This window comes from Acomys russatus, chromosome 14 (genome assembly GCF_903995435.1).
Source record: "Acomys russatus chromosome 14, mAcoRus1.1, whole genome shotgun sequence".
In the NCBI taxonomy this organism is placed as follows: domain Eukaryota; kingdom Metazoa; phylum Chordata; class Mammalia; order Rodentia; family Muridae; genus Acomys; species Acomys russatus.
This window is the reverse complement of record NC_067150.1, coordinates 53,710,713-53,727,730: the sequence shown is the minus strand read 5'-3', so window position 1 is coordinate 53,727,730 and position 17,018 is coordinate 53,710,713. Positions and strand designations below refer to the sequence as shown.

At 49.6% G+C, this 17,018-nt stretch overlaps 1 protein-coding gene across 1 annotated transcript in view; it reads left to right on the top strand.

The window, feature by feature from the left end:
* Positions 1–17,018, top strand: part of Coro2b (coronin 2B) — a 105,199-nt gene that overhangs the window by 32,830 nt on the left and 55,351 nt on the right. Inside the window, exon 2 of the mRNA XM_051156623.1 lies at positions 15,088–15,288. Coding sequence (XP_051012580.1) covers positions 15,088–15,288 — 201 coding nt within the window. The remainder of the gene's footprint in view (positions 1–15,087; positions 15,289–17,018) is intronic.

Here is a 17,018-nt window from a genome sequence, read left to right as displayed (position 1 = left end):
GTGTCTCTGCGAGTCCTCACCCTCCAGGAGCCCAGGATGAGTGTTGTACCGTTCAGACTTGTAAACTGTCCCAGTAAGAAAATTACTTTGTGGACCGGGAGTGGAGTTCAGTTGGTACAGCAGTTACTAACACGGTCCTGGCTGTGAGCTCAACCATAGCATCACATACACACAGAATAAAATAAAATAAAATAATAGGAAGGAAGAAGGGAAGAAGTAATGTATGTTATATATACAAAAAATAAACCAAAAGCTGTGTTGTGCACACTAGTATTTGCTATGCTTCTACTCTGCATCACTAAAACAAAAACACAAAAATTAAAATGAAAAGCAAAATAACCCTACTGGCCTGTCAAGATGGCTCATCAGATAAAGGCACTGGCTGCTAAGCCTGACTACCCGGGTTTGGTATGTGTGTTCACATAAAATAAATTGTAATTAAAATTTTTTAAATGCGCTTTAAAAAAAAAAAAACAAAACTGTCCAAAAGGCACGTTTCTGGTTTGACAAGCTGCTAGCAGGGGGCGGGCCTCCAGTATGAGAGAACAGCCAGTATTTCCTGCACTGGTGGACTGCCTTACGTTTAATTCTATACTCTGGGAAAAGGGAGCAAGGAATGGGCTGTTTTGATTGAGAAATCAGAGGCGATCCCAGTTCAAGTGGCACTTGAACCTGGTCCAGAAGTGTGCTGGGAATTCAGTAAGCAGAGAGGGAGGCTGCGGCCAGACAGGAACAGGAACATAGGCTGCAGAAGCCGGCGAGGAGGAGCTGGATGCGCAGGGATTGGTGGAGGTGCACATGGACACTCCTAGCGCACACACACACGGACTGAGGCTCGGTCAGCCCTGGCCATGAGGCCTCTTTGCATCTTTGTGATAGGGAATAAAGATATGAAGACTCAGAAGAGTTGTGTGTCCTGCCCAGGGGCATAGCGGTAGAGCGGAATTTGAATCCAGGCATTTTGGGGTTAGTTCAAAGAAAAGTTGGAATACATGCTGTGGATTTTCAGTGTCACTCTCTTGGTAGGAGGAGGACATTGTTTGGTTTTGGTTTTGGTTTTTTTGAGAAAGAGAAATAGCTTGATTAAAGTTTTCTTTGAGGGGACATCAGATATATACAGAAGATGGGGTCAGCGAAGGGAGGGTCCCTGTCTGGGGATCAGGGCCTCTTATCATCTTGCTACCAGGGCAACGGCCTCAGAGACCGTCAGCCATCTTTACTTTGCAGTGTTCTCAACTTTCCCCATGCCGTGACCCATTAATACAGCTCCTCATGTTGTGGTGACCCCAACCATAAATTATTTCATTTCTATTTCGTAACTGTAATTTTACTACTGTTATGAATCATAATGTAAGTATCTGAAATGCAGGGTGTCTTATATGTGACCTCCCCAGAAGGGGATCACAACCTACCGGTTGAGAACCATTGTTTTAGGGCATAAGTGGGGGCATTGTTCCTATGTCACATGCTGATGGGAATAAAAGGAAAGCAATTCATGTTTCCCTTTTCGCTTTGACTGCTGAGAAGCTCAGAGCCCGATCTGTGATGCTGTTCCAGGGAGCAGCTGAGAGCTTTAATCCCTTTATGGGCTCATTCTGCTTTGCCTCAGTTCTCTGCCCTCACCATCCTGGGGCCTTGATTTAATCATTTCCCTTTTCACGCTGCTGTAATATGTCATTTCAGCACAGTGCCTTACAAGGCGACTTTATATAAGCCTGGCACCTGGGAGGCGGAGGCAGGTGGGTCTCTGAGTTCAAGGCCTACAGAGTGAGTTCCAGGACAGCCAGGGCTACACAGAGAAACCCTGTCTCAACTACAACCCTGCAACAACAACAAAAATGGGGAGTAGGCTTTTTCTAAACCGCATGAAAGTAACAGAAATCCCACACCCACACCCACACCTCCAGAGAAATGCCTGGAAGGAGGGTCAACTTCTGGGGATTAAACAGATGTAGTCCTTCTTTTTTTCTTTTTCTTTTTCTTTTTTTTTGGGGGGGGGGAGAAGTTTGTTTTGTTTTGTTGTGGGTTTTTTGGTTTTTTTTTTTTTTTTTTTTTTCCAAGATAGGGTTTCTCTGTGTATCCTTGCCTGTCCTGGACTAACTTTGTAGACCAGGCTGGCCTCAAACTCACAGCTATCCACTTGCCTCCCGAGTGCTGGGATTAAAGGCGTGCGCCACCACCGCCCATCTGTGGTGTTTCTCTTGAAGGGTCCTCGTTTTCCTTGTTTCTTGAGGAATTACCAGAGACCACTGATGCCCAGAGAGATGGATTCAGAGGCCCATGAATATGCTCTGATTTAACTACCCTGTATTTATTTAATCTCTATCAGTGATATCAAGTCTAAACTTGCGTAAAAGGAGGCTCAGGCAGATGCTTGAGGTTCAGAGCAAGACAATTTAAAGAAAGATCCAAGAGCTGGAGCTACAGTGCAGAGCACTTTCCCAACACATCCAACCATTTGCATAAAAACAAACAAAGATGCTGAAATAAACATGACTTGGGCACGTGGGGGCTGGGAAGATAGCTCAGAGAGCAAAGTGTTTACCACGCAAGTGCGATTCAAGACCCAGATCCCAAGGGGAAAATCTGGATGTGGTGGCATTCCTTTGTGAACCCAGCATTGGGGAGATGGAGACAAGAGAATCTCTAGGGCTCAATGGCCAGGCAGCCCAGGCACACAGTGAGCTCCGGTGAGAGACCTTATCTCAAGGTGAATAGCAACTGAGAAAGATATTGGAAGTTGGCCTCTGGCCTATATACACAAAGACAGACAGACAGACAGACAGACACACACACACACACACACACACACACACACACACCAGTGTCCAAACAAAATGTTATTTGAATGGTTGATAGGAATGGCGAGGGTTGATAGCTATTCCATTTACACAATGGCATTTGAGAAATTCTAACTCCATTCTATCCCTTGTTGGATGGATGACCAACTGTCTGTTAGGGGTAAAGGACAGATCACATGTTTGTGAGTCTTGCCGGTTGCTTTAAGCCATAAGGGTGAAGCAGGGCTTCCCCTCCAACCTCACTCTACAACCTGAGTTTAGAGATCTCCCGGCTTGAATCTTTACATGGGGACAGTGGTCCTGTCCTCTTACGAGCAAGAATGACAAGAGATGGCAGAGGACAAAACCCAAAGCCTGGCTGACCTCAAGTGCTCAGGAGATTAATGATGACAATGATGGCCACTGGGTGGCTGTGGGGACAGTATGGAGTGTGTATGGAGATGTACTCAGATGCTGTTCTTTCTGGATAGGGTACGGGACACAGGATGCAGAAAGGTGACCTTCACTTGAGTGTGAACTGCTGGGCGCCAGGTGTGTCTGAGAAGGCCTGGTGTGCCAATGGCTGGGACGTAAAGTGGGTTGAGCCTGTGATTCACTGTGAGTCAGAAAGGTCTCTTGCTATCCCGCCACTTCAACAAGAACCTGTTGTAAAAAGTCCTCAACTCTGGGGCTGGAGAGGTGGCTCAGCGGTTAAGAGCACTGACTGCTCTTCCAGAGGACCCAGGTTCAATTCTCAGCACCCACATGGCAGCTTACAGCTGTCTTAGAGCTACAACTCTGAGCTCTGCCACTCTCACACAGACAAACATGCAGGCAAAACACCAATGCACATAAAATAAAAATAAATAAATTACTTTTTAAAAAGAGTTCCAGCCCTAACACCTTCAACAAGGGTGTCTCAGTGTCTCTTTTTTTCTTTTTCTTATGTGTGTTACACATCACGTGTGCTTGTTTCTCTTTGTTTGTTTGTTTGTTTGTTTTCGAGACAGGATTTCTCTGTGTAGTGTAACTGCTCTGGCTGTCCTGCAACTTGCTCTGTAGGCCAGGCTGGCCTCAAACTCATGGGTATCCACCTGCCTCTGCCTCCCAAGTGCTGAGATTAAAGGCGTGCACCACCACTGCCCAGCATGTTTATACATCTTTAGGCTTGTGTTATACATTTTCATGTGTGTGTGCTATACGTTTCCATGTGTCTGTGTGTTACACACCTTCGTGTGTGTGTGTACGTGTGTGTATGTGAGTGTATGTGTGTGTGTATGTGTGTGTATGTGTGTGTATGTGTGTGTGTGTGTGTGTGTGTGTGTGTGTATTTTATACATCTTCATGTTGGGTGCCTTCCTCAGTGGACCTCCACCCATTTCTTGAAGCTAGGTTTCCTGTGGAACCTGAAACTTACCAGGTCTGGGCTGACTGGCCAGTGAGCTCCACACATCCCCCTGTCTCCACTCCCCAGCACAGGGATTACAGCATGTACCACCACACCTAGATTTTTACTCCGGTGCTGGGAATCAGTTCCTCGTGCTTGCATGCCACACACTTTCCTCCCTAAGCCTTCTCCTCAGCTCTGCCCGCCCCCCCCCCATTTCTTTAATGTCCTCAATGATGAGGCATTCACCTTTCCCAACTCAGCCCTTCCCACCACTGGACACCATCAACTCCATCAGAGACTAGCAGAGCTCAGCCCAGGGAGTGTCAGGAGAGACAGCCTACACCACTCACTCACGGACGTGTTGGAAGCATCTCCGTGGGCAGCGCCTGTCCAAATTCCAGGGTACCGCAGAGGGAAAGGCAGGCCTACGCTCTGCCTAGAGGAGTTTCATCGGCATGCTGCCAGACCTGGTTTGCACACAGGCACTGGGTATCCCAACTCATGTATTTGAACACGGCAAGTACCTTACCAGCTGTACCACCAACATCTTCTCGGCTCCTCTACTTTACTTTAAGTTATTAATCTAGTTTGTAGAGTCTTACTGGGTAGGTAGGCTGACCTCACACTCATGGTTCTCCTTCCTTATCTTCCCCACATCTGGGACTGTAGGAATGTGCCACCACATCTGGCTTTCACTCTCTGATTTTCAGATAGAGAAGGAAGCTTGGATGGGTGCTTGCTTAGGACACCACCGTGAGACCTGCTCTCTTACTCCCCTCCCTGTGTTCAGGACATCTAGACTTGCTAGGTCAGCTAAGTAGAAGTCAGGCCTGCTACCAGCCCTGGGTTTTGTGTATTTCTCACCACCCCTCCCCCCACCCAGAGGCCATACAGGAATCCTGGCAGTGGGCACGTGTGAGAAAACTTGACATGTGTGACCTCTAGTTCACCCTACCCACGGCTATGCTCTATCCACTCCTCACCCCACCCAACCCATCCTAGGGGACAGCAACGGATGAGATCAGCTCTCCCACCCACCCACCATGTGAACTGAGGCCAGTCAAGAGGACCAGGAGGCAGCTCGGGCCAGTGGGGTAGGTTCTAAGAAAAAGCCCAGGGAACCCTTCCAGTCTGTCTGGAAACCCTGCTGGGAGCTTCATCGCCATGTCCAGCCTGGTCTCCTGGGAATGGCAGTGGGCAGGCTAACTAGAGGGCACTGCATGCTGAATCCCAGGTCCCAGAAGACCCCGTGCCATAGTTACTATTGTCAACTTATGAGGGTCCAGAAACACCAAGGAGAAAAGCCTCTGGGCACACCTGTGAGGGGGTTCTAGGCTAACTGAGGTGGGAAGACCCACCCTAACTATGTGTGCCACACGGATGCGGTAGGATCCTGGACTACATAAGAAGGAGAAATGAAGCTGAGCACCAGCACTCATGTCTCTCTACGTCCTGGGTGTGGCTGCAGCATGCCTCACCAGCTGCCTCAGGCTTCTGCTGCCTTGTGGCACTTTTCAAGATGAGTGCCACATGGGAAGTGGGCATGGGTGAGCCCATGCAGTTCCAAGCCTTAAACCCAGGGCTTTGCACATGCTAGGCCAGTCCTTTTCCACTATCTACATGCAGAACCAAATAGGTTTTTTAAATTTTGTTTCATTTCATTTCTTTTTTTTTCAAGACAGGGTTTCTCTGCGTAGCCTTGGCTCTCCAGGAACTCACTCTGTAGAGCAGGCTGGCCTTAAACTCAGAGATCTGCCTACCTTTGCCTTCCAAGTACTGGGATTAAAGGTGTGCCCCAGGTAGTTTTTTTGTTGTTGTTTGTTGGTTGGTTGGTTTGGTTTGGTTTGGTTTGGTTTTTAGTTTGTTTTTTTCGAGACAGGGTTTCTCTGTATAGTCTTGACTGTCCTGGACTCACTTGGTAGACCAGGCTGGCTTCGAACTCACAGGAATCCTCCTGCCTCTGCCTCCCCAAGTGCTGGGATTATAGGCGTGTGCTACCACCGGCTGGCCCCCAGGTAGTTTTTTAAGTCAGGTTTATTAAGATGTGATTTACATAAAGTCAGAGCCATTCCATTAAGGGTTCCCCACCCCATCAGGACCCCATGCTACGCTTGTCACAAGTGCACAAAGCTATGAAACCATCATTCTTAGGATAGAAAATGTCTCCCCCCGCCCCACCCTTGGGGATGCCCTCCACCCTGTGGTCAGCTCTCCTACCTCCCACACCTGCCAAGGCTCACCTGTGCTGTCTTCATAGTTCGGGCTTCACCAGGGTAACCCAGTAATGAAATTGTTCGGCTTGCGGTTCGTGGCTCTGCTCACCTAGCTCAGTGGAGTGTGCCTGGGGCTTATCCCGGAGCTGGTGGGGATCGGCAACTTGGGTCTGCATTGCTCAGCCATGTTGGAACATGGATAAGCCATAACTTATCTTCTCAAAGCCAGCTTTCACCTGAACAACACCATCTAGCCAGAAATGTGGTTTGTCTGACTCACACATAGATTAGATTGTTCCATGTTGGCTAGGTCAGACGCCAAAAGGCTCAATCTTCCAACACTTTTAAGAAGCAAAATAAATAAATAAAAACGAGACAATACAATACAAAAACCCCAAACCAGAGGTTGAGCTTGGGTCATCATGCTTGGCAGCAGGCTCTTGCCTGTTGAGTCATCTCACCTGCCCTGGAAGAAGCTTCTAAGGAGGGTGAAGGCTTTCTCACTCCCACAGACAACCTGTATGGTCAAAGCTAGAGGAGGGAGAAATAGAGAGGCAGGTTTCATTTTCTGCGAAGTGTTTTAGTGTTCTATGACGGTTTGTAATAACAACTACTAGCATGAGAATCACACACCCAGGGCCCTCCCTGCCAAGCACCCACCAAGAACAGCAAAGCAAGTGCTTCTATGCCAACAGTGGCGAGTGGCACACAAGGGTGTCTCTCCTGGCCTCTGTGTCCACTGCCAAGGGTTACACTTCTCCACTCTTGGGAACCCCATCTCTCCATTGTTCCCCAGTCTTATCTGGAGGTTGTTGCATCCAAGGAGACCCTGTTTTCCTGTGGAATGTGGAGACAGAACTGCAGAAAGGGCACAGCAGAAGTGGCACTGAGGAAAGACGGACGCACACATCTGTGGTGGCCTTGCATCTTGAGGGAGTGCCTAACCTGCAGCTCACGGATCTCCTGAGGCCCAGAGCAGCTGTGAATGCAACCCAACACAAACCCCAGAGTTGCCTGAAATGTCACGAGATGTTTTATGATTTTATTTTTCTTTTTGTAACTTTGTAAGTGGCAGCCTCTCATAGCAATGTCAGAAGGTCAGACATATCCGTAAGGAAAAGGACCAGAACCCAAAGAGCCTGGAGGAGCCACTGCCAGAGCCGCAGCCCCATGAGGGTTAGAGGTACCCATAGGCAGGCATGTCAGTCACCAGGCTGTGTTCAACCTTGCCTTTCCTCCTCCAGGCTTCCGTAGTTAGAGAGCACCGGCAGGGTGAAGAGGAGAGAGGAACGGCTTCCTAAGGGTTGGTGTGGACAGGGTTCCATGGGAAGGCCCTGTGGGGAAAGGAGTAGCAAGGGGAAGGTCACCTATTGTTTTTCCTCAACCACCATGGTTCTGACCTCTGTGCTATGTAATGTGTGTGCCAGGCACAAGCTGTTGCGTCACCACTCCAAGGGCCTCTTCAGAGGGGTGGGAGGAACGTGGTCCCGGAGAGGCCCTGGGTTTCCTGTGCCACCAGCAGGGGAAACACCTGCTTGGCTTTTTATTTTTCTTTTCTTTTTGTTTTAAATTCCTTTGGTCTGCCTTATCCTTGTGCTTGCTTTTTGGTCCATAGTTGTTACCTCTTGCTCTCCCCATGGCTGCCCCAGCTCCAGTCAAATGCAAACAAAGACAGGAAGCAGTGCCTTAGATAGGGTACTCAGAAAAGACTTTTCTTGTCTGCCTCTTTTCTTTTGTTAATAAAAGAAGATCTTTCCCAGAAGCACCCCCACCCCAACAGATTTCCTCTGTGTGTGTGTGTTCATGTGTATGCAGATGTGCGTGTGTGTATGCATGTACATGTGTGTGCATGTGTATGCAGGTGTGTACACATGTGTGTGCAAATATGTGTGTATGCAGGTACGTGTTCATGCGCATGTGCACCTGCATGTCTATTCAGGTGTTTGTGTGTATATGTGCATGTATGTGTTCAGTTGTGTGTATGTAGGTATATGTGCAGAGGTGTGCAACTGTAGGTATACAGATGTGTGTGCGTGTGTGTGCATGTGTGGGTATGTAGGTGTGTGGGCAGGTATATGTGTGTGTGTGCAAGTGTGTGTGTGCAGGTGTGTGTGTACAGGTGTATATGTGTATACCTGCATGTGTGCATAAGTGTATGCTTGCATGTGTATGCAGGTGTACTCAGGAATTACTCCTCAGGAGCTGTCTGCCTTGTTATTTGAGACAAGCTTTCTCACTAGAACTTGGAGTTCACCAACTAGACTGGCCTCTATACCCCATAAACCCACCTGTCTCCACCTCCCTAGCACTAGAATTAGAAGCACACACCACCATACCCAGATGTTTTTTTACATTGGTTCTAAAGATTGAGCATAGATCCTCATGCTTGTCTGGCCAGCACTGTACTGACTAAATCATCTTCTTGGGCCCCATGTACCCCATTTTCACAGATGAGACCATAGCCCCAAAAGTTAATGAAAGAGTACAAGGTCTGTAAGGCAGTTCTGGGGTTTGGAGCAACTATGCCTGACTTTAACATCTCTGCACAGCCTGGATGCTGACAGGTGCCAATGGATGGTTCTATAAAGAAGTTAAGTTCTATCAACCCCAGAGCTTAGCCAGACCTCATGGCGCATACGGTGTGCCAGACAGGTTGCAGGCCACATGCATTGCGGGGACTGGATGCACAGCCCAAGTGAGGCCAGTTTACGAACCACCAACCAGACAAGGTTCCAGCACCCTTGGGAGGCAGAGGCCTCACCGGAGTTTCCAGGAATAAGCTGCCTCTGCTAGTCCAATGTGGGCAGGCTGCTGGAGTGGCTGGGAATGGCTGGTGTTGCAGTGGTCATCCCTCAGTACCCCTGAAGTTTGCTAGAAACACACTGTGCCCACCTCCAGTCAGGAGTAGTTGGAGTGGCTGCTGGCCAGCCCTTATGCCTCTGAGCGGGGCCTCTGATGCAAAGCCAGCAAGTACATAGAACTTCCTGGTAATCTTGTTGGCTCAGCTGAACCTCTGAGGTAACAATGATTGCTGTGCCCTGCCCTCCCGCCTCTGGGGCCCCTTCTTCACGACTCCAGGGATACCATTCACACTGTCCCTTTAAGTAGTGTGCAGTTTTCATGCCCCATATGATCGATCCCTCCCAACTCTGTGACCGGGATCAATACACACGCCATGAGTGGAGCCAGCCTGAGTCCACATTGCCTTATGAAGGGTCCAGCCTTTTGGGGGTGATGTGGCTTCTGCTTGGATGTCTGCAAAGGGCAGGGCGGAGACAGTCTCCGGCTCTGTACCACCCTTAACATGTCCTGGCAGGAGACCAGTAATGTAACCAGTTTGTCCTATCTTGAGCATTCTTTTGGCATCTGCCGTTGACTAAGTCCGGTTTCATTTTCCTCCTGGTTCTGTTAGCAAGATATCTTTCTCAGCAGGGGCTTTGCTAGCCTCAATGGGTCCTAATCTCAATGACCACCTTGCCCAGATCCAGGTGAGTTCCTCATGGCCTCTAATGTCACTGCCCTGTCCCCTCACATAACATCTTCCTAGTGGCCTGTGGCTCTTAGACCTCTACCTTCATCAGAGGTATATGCCAAAGGGTGTGTGCTAGGCTTCCCTGGCTGTACCCCCTAGCCATCTTGGTTTACCTAAGCCAAGTAGTTCTCAACCAGTGGGTCTCGACCCCTTTGGGACCATCAAAAAACACAGATATTTACATTACAGTTCATAAGCATAGAAAAAATACAATTATGAAGTAGCAATGAAAATAATCTTATGGTTGGGTGGGGTTGCCATGAGAATTTGTATTAAAGGGTCACAGCATTGGGAAGGTTGAGAACCACGGACGTAAGCCTCTGCCAGCTGCTCCAAAGTGTCGTCTTTCCCTCCAGACCCCAACCAGGAAGTCCCAGAGTCTCCTGTGCCCTCACACCTCCTCCAACTCACACAGCATGCTAAACTGTGAGACGCTGGTCCAAAGTGCTAGAAATCAAGGCACCTGCTTCCAGCCTCTTTTTCTTCTTGCCTGGCAATCGCAGTCAGCCAGAGGTGGCTTTTCACTCCTCTGGGTGTGATCAGGGCGTCTCTGAACTAGGATGGCTTCTCTGTTGCCCCCTTGCAGAGGCCAAGGTAGCCAAGACTTCCTGCAGTAAACCCGGCTCTGGGAGCTGTTGCATTGCTGCAGGCTCCCAGCTGCCTGTCAGAGCTGGGAGTGAACTGCTCTAACAGTCCCACCCTGCTCTGCATAAGTGAACACCAGTTTCTTGGGAAAGCAGTGCTCTCCTTTCATTCTCTTCCTGGGAAAAACACTGTGACCAAAAGCAGCTTAGAAGAGAAAAGGGCTTGCTTCAGCGAATGGGTTACAGTCCATCCCTGAGGAAGAAAGGGCAGGAGGAGCTCGAAGCCCGGCCTGCTTGCTATTCCACCCAGCATTACCTCCGACAGAGGAATTCACTTCCCACCAGAGTACAGCAGAAGGAAGACGCGCCTCTCTGGCTCACTCAGGCTCTCGTTTAGCTAGTTTTCTTACACAGCTCGGGACCACCTGCTTAGGGGATGGTGCCGCCATCAGTGGGGATGTGTGAGGACCAGAGTTTAGGCTCCCAGTACCCATATTAATACCAGGTGGATTTGGGGCTTACCTCCTATAATTCCAGACTTGAAAGGCAGAAACAGGGAATCCTCAGAGCAACTGGCTAGGCAAATTGGTGACCTCTCTGTTTGCTTTAGAGACCCTGCTTCATCGAATAAGGTGAAAGACTGTGGAGGATGATTTTACCTTGGGCCTCCATGGTAAAATCACACACAGACACGCACACCTATACACTTGCACACACCGAGACATGCACTCACACGTGCATATACACGCACACATATACACACAAAAATGGAATATATGTATACACACACACATTAAAAGGCAACGTTGGGTGGCTCCTGAGGAATGATACCAGAGGTTTACCTCCGGCCTCCACACATCCATAAAGCACTCATACAAAGATGCAAGCACAAAGATGCAAAGTCAGTTCCTCTTTGCATTCCTCTCCCCTCTATCCTCCACCCTCTTCCGTTAGCTGCATCTTCTCTCTCTGCTGCCAGCCCCGGGATCAATGTGCCTTCACTTCTGTCCTTCAAGAGGAGCAGCAGGCTAGCCCGCCATACCCAGAGTCACTCTCTCTCTGAGTAGCACTGTGAGCCGAAAGACCATGTAGAACACAACACAGTCACCTAGGACAAGTTTGTGTCCATTGTGAGTTGAGAGAGCTGTGGCTCTGGTCCAGGAACTGTTGGCCAAGGATCGTGAGGATGCCCCCCTTCCTTACCCACTCAGATGCTTTCCGCAAGGCAGTGAGTGCCCAAGCAGAGGGCACCAAGCGTTACCGCAGCGTTACCACACAAAGCCCCTTTTATTTTCTCAGCAACACGAAATTCAATCAGAAAGTTGCTGCTCCAATTTCAAAGCCTTCAGCTGGTGAGGCCCCTTGAAGGGTTTCTAAGGCTTAGGAGGAACTGTGACTCAACACACACACACACACACACACACACACACACACACACACACACACACACACACCCCGCCTACTTCCCTACCTGTGATTGACAGTGCTAAGGAGTTGGAATTATTTGAGGTGCTGAGGTATGCTTCCTCTCTCCAACAGAGACATCACAGCTCCCACCAGCAAGTCTTCTTCCCCAACTTAGTGGTAATCCAGAGAGGTCATCTCCTGAGGAGGAGAAGGAGCAGCCAAGTCCTGTCACCAAGTTCCCCAGAGACACCTTATAAGGCCCCCTTTTTTTTTCCACTGCCAAGTGACAAGGAGCCAAGCCTTTGGTCTTTGTGGCAGCAGTCTGAAGGCCAATTGGCTACAGGGACCAAAGTGTATGGTCCAATGTAGCACCATAGGGCCATAGAGAGATGACATCATCCCCTCTATCCCCTGGGAAGCACAGATGTCCCCTGCCTAGCATGCACATACCCCTCGTCCATCATTTGGAAGGTTCCCCTGCCTAAGTCTGCATGACCAAAACCATGAAGCCTTGCTGTATCTTGGCCTGGAGACTCCGAGAGATTCTGATCCTTTGAGAGGAAGGACCCCTTACCCTGGATGCTCTCCCAGCACCCGGGAGTCATAGGCAGGAGGACAAAGAGTTCAAGGTTACCTGAGCTACATATCAAATTTGAGACCAACCTGGGCTACATGTTCTAGAATGCGATCAAGAGTCATCAGGCACATGGGCTTCTTTATCTATCACTGTACCTGAGAGCTGGGAGCTGGGGCAATAGAGAGAGGAAAGGGAGAGTGGGAGAGAGTAGAGGAAAAAAGAAAGGGGAAGTGGGGAGGCGTAAGCGGTGGTGGTGATGTCAGCTGAGAGTGTATCTGAGGGCTCCCCAGGAGTATCTGGGGTAAATGTAGGTATGGGAGGCTCAGGAGAGCCTGAGGTCAGCATGCCTTGTGCTGGGCATGAGCTGGGCAGCTTGTGGCTCACTCTGCCTATGTCCTTGGAGGTCGGGGGAGAGACCAGCCTCCCTTCCATAAGAGCAGATTGAGGGGCCAAAGAGACATCCAGATGTTTGCCCCAAGTCACACAGCCACTCCCCAGAAGGATAGGACTTGAATGCAGGTCTGTGTAGATTCCAGTCCAGGCTTGCCACCCTTCCCCTGATACCCCCAGGAGGCCTCACAGTGTGGTCTTCACTGGAATTGAGCGAGTCCCAGGACCCAGCCACTGGAGGTACTGGTGCTGGGAGGTTGTCTAAGCTATCTGCCTTCTACTGGGTTGGGCTCCCTTGAGGATGTGGGAGGGGTTGCGCCACCACCATCAGGCCAGGGACTTGAAGAGGCTTCCTGACTGCAGGGGAGGTCAGGAACTGGCTGGAGCTCAGCCCTAATGGGCTAAAGGATACACCAGGAACAGGAAGAGGTCTGAGGTCGCCTCTGAGGCTGGCCCTAAGGTTGAGCAGTGGCTGGGCAGGGGAAGAAAAAAAAAAAAAAAGATCATGGCCAACCAGAATGGCATCAGCAGAAGCTGGAATGAGCAAGCACAGCACCTTCGCTATGGAACTGTGGGATCTAGAATGTTCTACCCGGCAGGGACACATGACCTTTATAATTGCCCACTCAGATGACTCTCTAAGCAGGTGACAGACCCGTGCTATATATATATATATATATATATATATATATATATATATATATTTTTTTTTTTTTTTTTAATTACTACTCATTCGCAATTGTATCTTAGACATCAAGGGTCTGGAATATGTGTTATTTTTCTAATGTAAATTAAAATAAACATACCAGTGCTGAAATTAAAATTTTCATCTTCTAGTCAGGCGCCATGGCACACACTTTTAATCCCAGCACACAGGAGGCAGAGGCTGGCAGACATCTGTAAATTCAAGGCTAGCCTATTCTACATAGTGACTTCCAGGCCAGCCAAAACTGCACATTGAGACCCTGTCTCAAAAAAAAAAAAAAAAAAAAAAAGAAAAGAAAAGAAAAAAAAATATTTCTCTTAACATTTTGGCTAAGCTCAAGTGCAGACGCTGTGAGCCAGGCATGTAGTCCTTGCACTGAGCCATTACAGAGTGCCTACTATGCATGGCCCTGGCTGGGCTCGCTACTGTAGTGGTAAGGCTTCCCTGAAAGAGACATCATCCCACAGAAGGATACCATGGGTCCCCCACTCATCCTCCATAAGCATCGAATGTAGAACCTGCTGACGGGTCGGAGCCTAGACTGTGGACGGAGGGCAGGTTGGCTGAGGAGAGCCTACCCTACTCTCTAGAATGGGGACTCTCAAACTTCAGGGTGCTTCTGTGTCATTTAGGGGCAGGTAAGAAAACTGGTTTAGCTTGCTGAGTGTTGGAGCACACTCCTAAAATACTACACTGGATTCCCTAAGGCCGGACTGGGGCCCAGGAACCGTATCTTCAAGAGATGACACAGGAACTCAGAGACCTCCCCACCATCAGTGATTCTGATATAGGTGATTTTGGGTCATACTTGAGGACTTCATCCCAGACTCAAAAGGACCAACACTCAGTGCCTTCCCCTAGAGCATCATGAGTCATGTGGCCTTGTACCAGTTGTTTAACCTTTCTGTGCCCGAGGAGGACATGATGGTGGTGATGGTAGCAATGATGGGCTGTAGAAGCAAGGGGTTGTTGAGGGCTTGCTCACGGGGGAGAAAGTCTAGAAAGAATCAGAGGAAGAGATGATGAAATGTGCTGGCTTACTTCCTTGAGCATGAGGCGACGCCCTGGCCCGTGCCACTGGCATTGGTCTCAGTCATTGTAGACACCGGCGTCCTTAACCTCCAGGGCTGAGTGAAGTGAGTTTGGACAGTCAGGACACCACCACGTGCGTGGCTGGCTTGCTGTATCACGTGTCATTATCACCGGCGGTGAGGGGACCCTACGCTCTTTCTAGAAGATTGTGGGGCACATGGGCCATACACAGGAATTGTTGTGAACTTCCTCATGCCAGGCTCTGTGTCAGAGAGCCCCCCTATCTAGGCAGGCAGCCAGCACATTATGGGCTCCATTTTCTTGGTGGCTCCATCACTTCTCATCCCTGCATGAAGGTGGCTGGGCCCGAGGGATCGCTTGCTCCCTGCATCACTGACTCCCCAGTGCGTCCTGGTCAGCTCCTTCATGAAGTAGTGATCAGCCTAACCCTGCTCTCTTCTGCTGGTCCCTTACAGATGTCCTGGCGACCGCAGTACCGCAGTTCCAAGTTTCGGAACGTGTACGGGAAGGTGGCCAACCGGGAGCACTGCTTTGACGGGATCCCCATCACCAAGAACGTACATGACAACCACTTCTGCGCAGTCAACGCCCGCTTCCTGGCCATAGTCACTGAGAGCGCAGGAGGTGGCTCCTTCCTCGTCATCCCCCTGGAGCAGGTAGGTGGCCCCCGGTTTCCCTGAGACTCTGACAGAGAACAAGGCTGGAAACCTGGGAGGCCGGGGATCTCTTTTCTGTGCACCTAGGTGGGTCCCTGCAGGGAGAACCAGATCACACCTGTCTCAGGGTCAGCTTGGGCTCTGCATTCTATCTGAGAGTCCATAAACAACTGTAGTATAGAGCTGGCGGAAAGCAGAGAGAGGCGGCTATGAGTAGTGCTTTGAGATCTGTGCACTTAGGGATCCGCCCTCTGCTGGGATGCTGCCCACCATCTGCCAGGCCCTGGTGCCCACTTCCTGACTGCAGGCTTTGCCGCAGGTTAAACCCACAAAGCTTACTGCTGTGATTTTGTCGATTTGGTCGCTGTGGCCATTCAGGCAGAGTCCCTGGAGGCCCATGGGAGGTCACGCGCCTCGGGCAAAGTGCTTTCTGTCGGTTTCACTTGTTTATGCCTGGGTTAATCCTGGCCTGACTCATCCCAGCTCCAGGGAGGAGGTGCTGAAAGAAAGAATCCGTAGTGTTAGAAATGCAGTCAGCTGACGGAGGGGGCAATCTCCAGGCTTTCCTCCCACTGAGGGAGCACAGCTTTAGGGACTGCATAAGACAGATCCTCTTTCTCACCATAGGGCCAGCCACAGTGGCCCTGAGGACAGAGCTAGATTTCAGAAAGGTCTAAGGAGGGAGTGGCGACTTAGAGGCTGCTGGTACAGACTTCCCCTCTTGCTAGCCAGATCACCTTACGTGTATGTGAGTGTGTGTGTGTGTGTGTGTGTGTGTGTGTGTGTGTGTTTGTCTACAGCTCTGCTCTTTGTTTCCCTGTATTGATAAAGCAGACCCCTACCTCCTCATCCTGCATTAGCCACCTGGGCCTCACGTAGGAACAGACATGAACATGGCCCAGGAGCAGCCCTGCAGAGGTGCCGCTCCCGAGAGCCACACAGTGGAGATGGATTGCTAGTTCCTTGGCTAAGCTGTCAGCTTTGTTTATGGGCCTCTGAAATGCAGCTGACTTCCCTTTCCAAACCAGATCGCCTCAGGTCTCTGCCATGGGGGCTAGCTCAGCCCCAGGCAGCTGTGCAGGTCTGTGGACTCCTGGGGTGGGTGAGACATGCCCATTGCCTGCACCGTGCCATATTCTAGTTCGTAACTCACAAGAGTCAACACTTGGTGCCTTCCTGCGCAGCCTGAGTTCTAGATGGAATCAAGATATAAATGTTTAAATCAGGACGGGGCTGGGGAAATGGGGAGGAGGGAGAGACTAGCAGGCGAGAGACTTCTATAATCCCAGAACTTGGGAGTTGAAGCAGGTGCATACCTGAGATTTTTATCAAAGAAAGGATAGGAGGGACCAGAAAAAGAAAAGTGCGAGTATGTCAGGCAGGGAAAGGAAAACATTTTAAAAGCTTTTTTTATATTAATTTTAAATTTATATTTACTACTTTGTGTGTATGTATGTGTGTGTGTATGTGTGAGAGTGTGTGTATGTGTGTGGTGTGTGGTGTGTGCAGTGTGTATATGTGTGTGTGTGTGTGTGGTGTGTATGTGTGTGTGTGCATGTGTGGCGTTTATATGTGTATGTATGTGTGGTGTGTTATTGGTATGTGTGTGTGGCAGAGTTTGTGCCATGGTGCATGTGTGGGTCGAAAGACAGCTTTGAGAATCCAGTTCCTTCCCTCTACCCTATGGGTCCCAGGTATTGAATCATGTCACCAAAGGTTAACAGCACGCA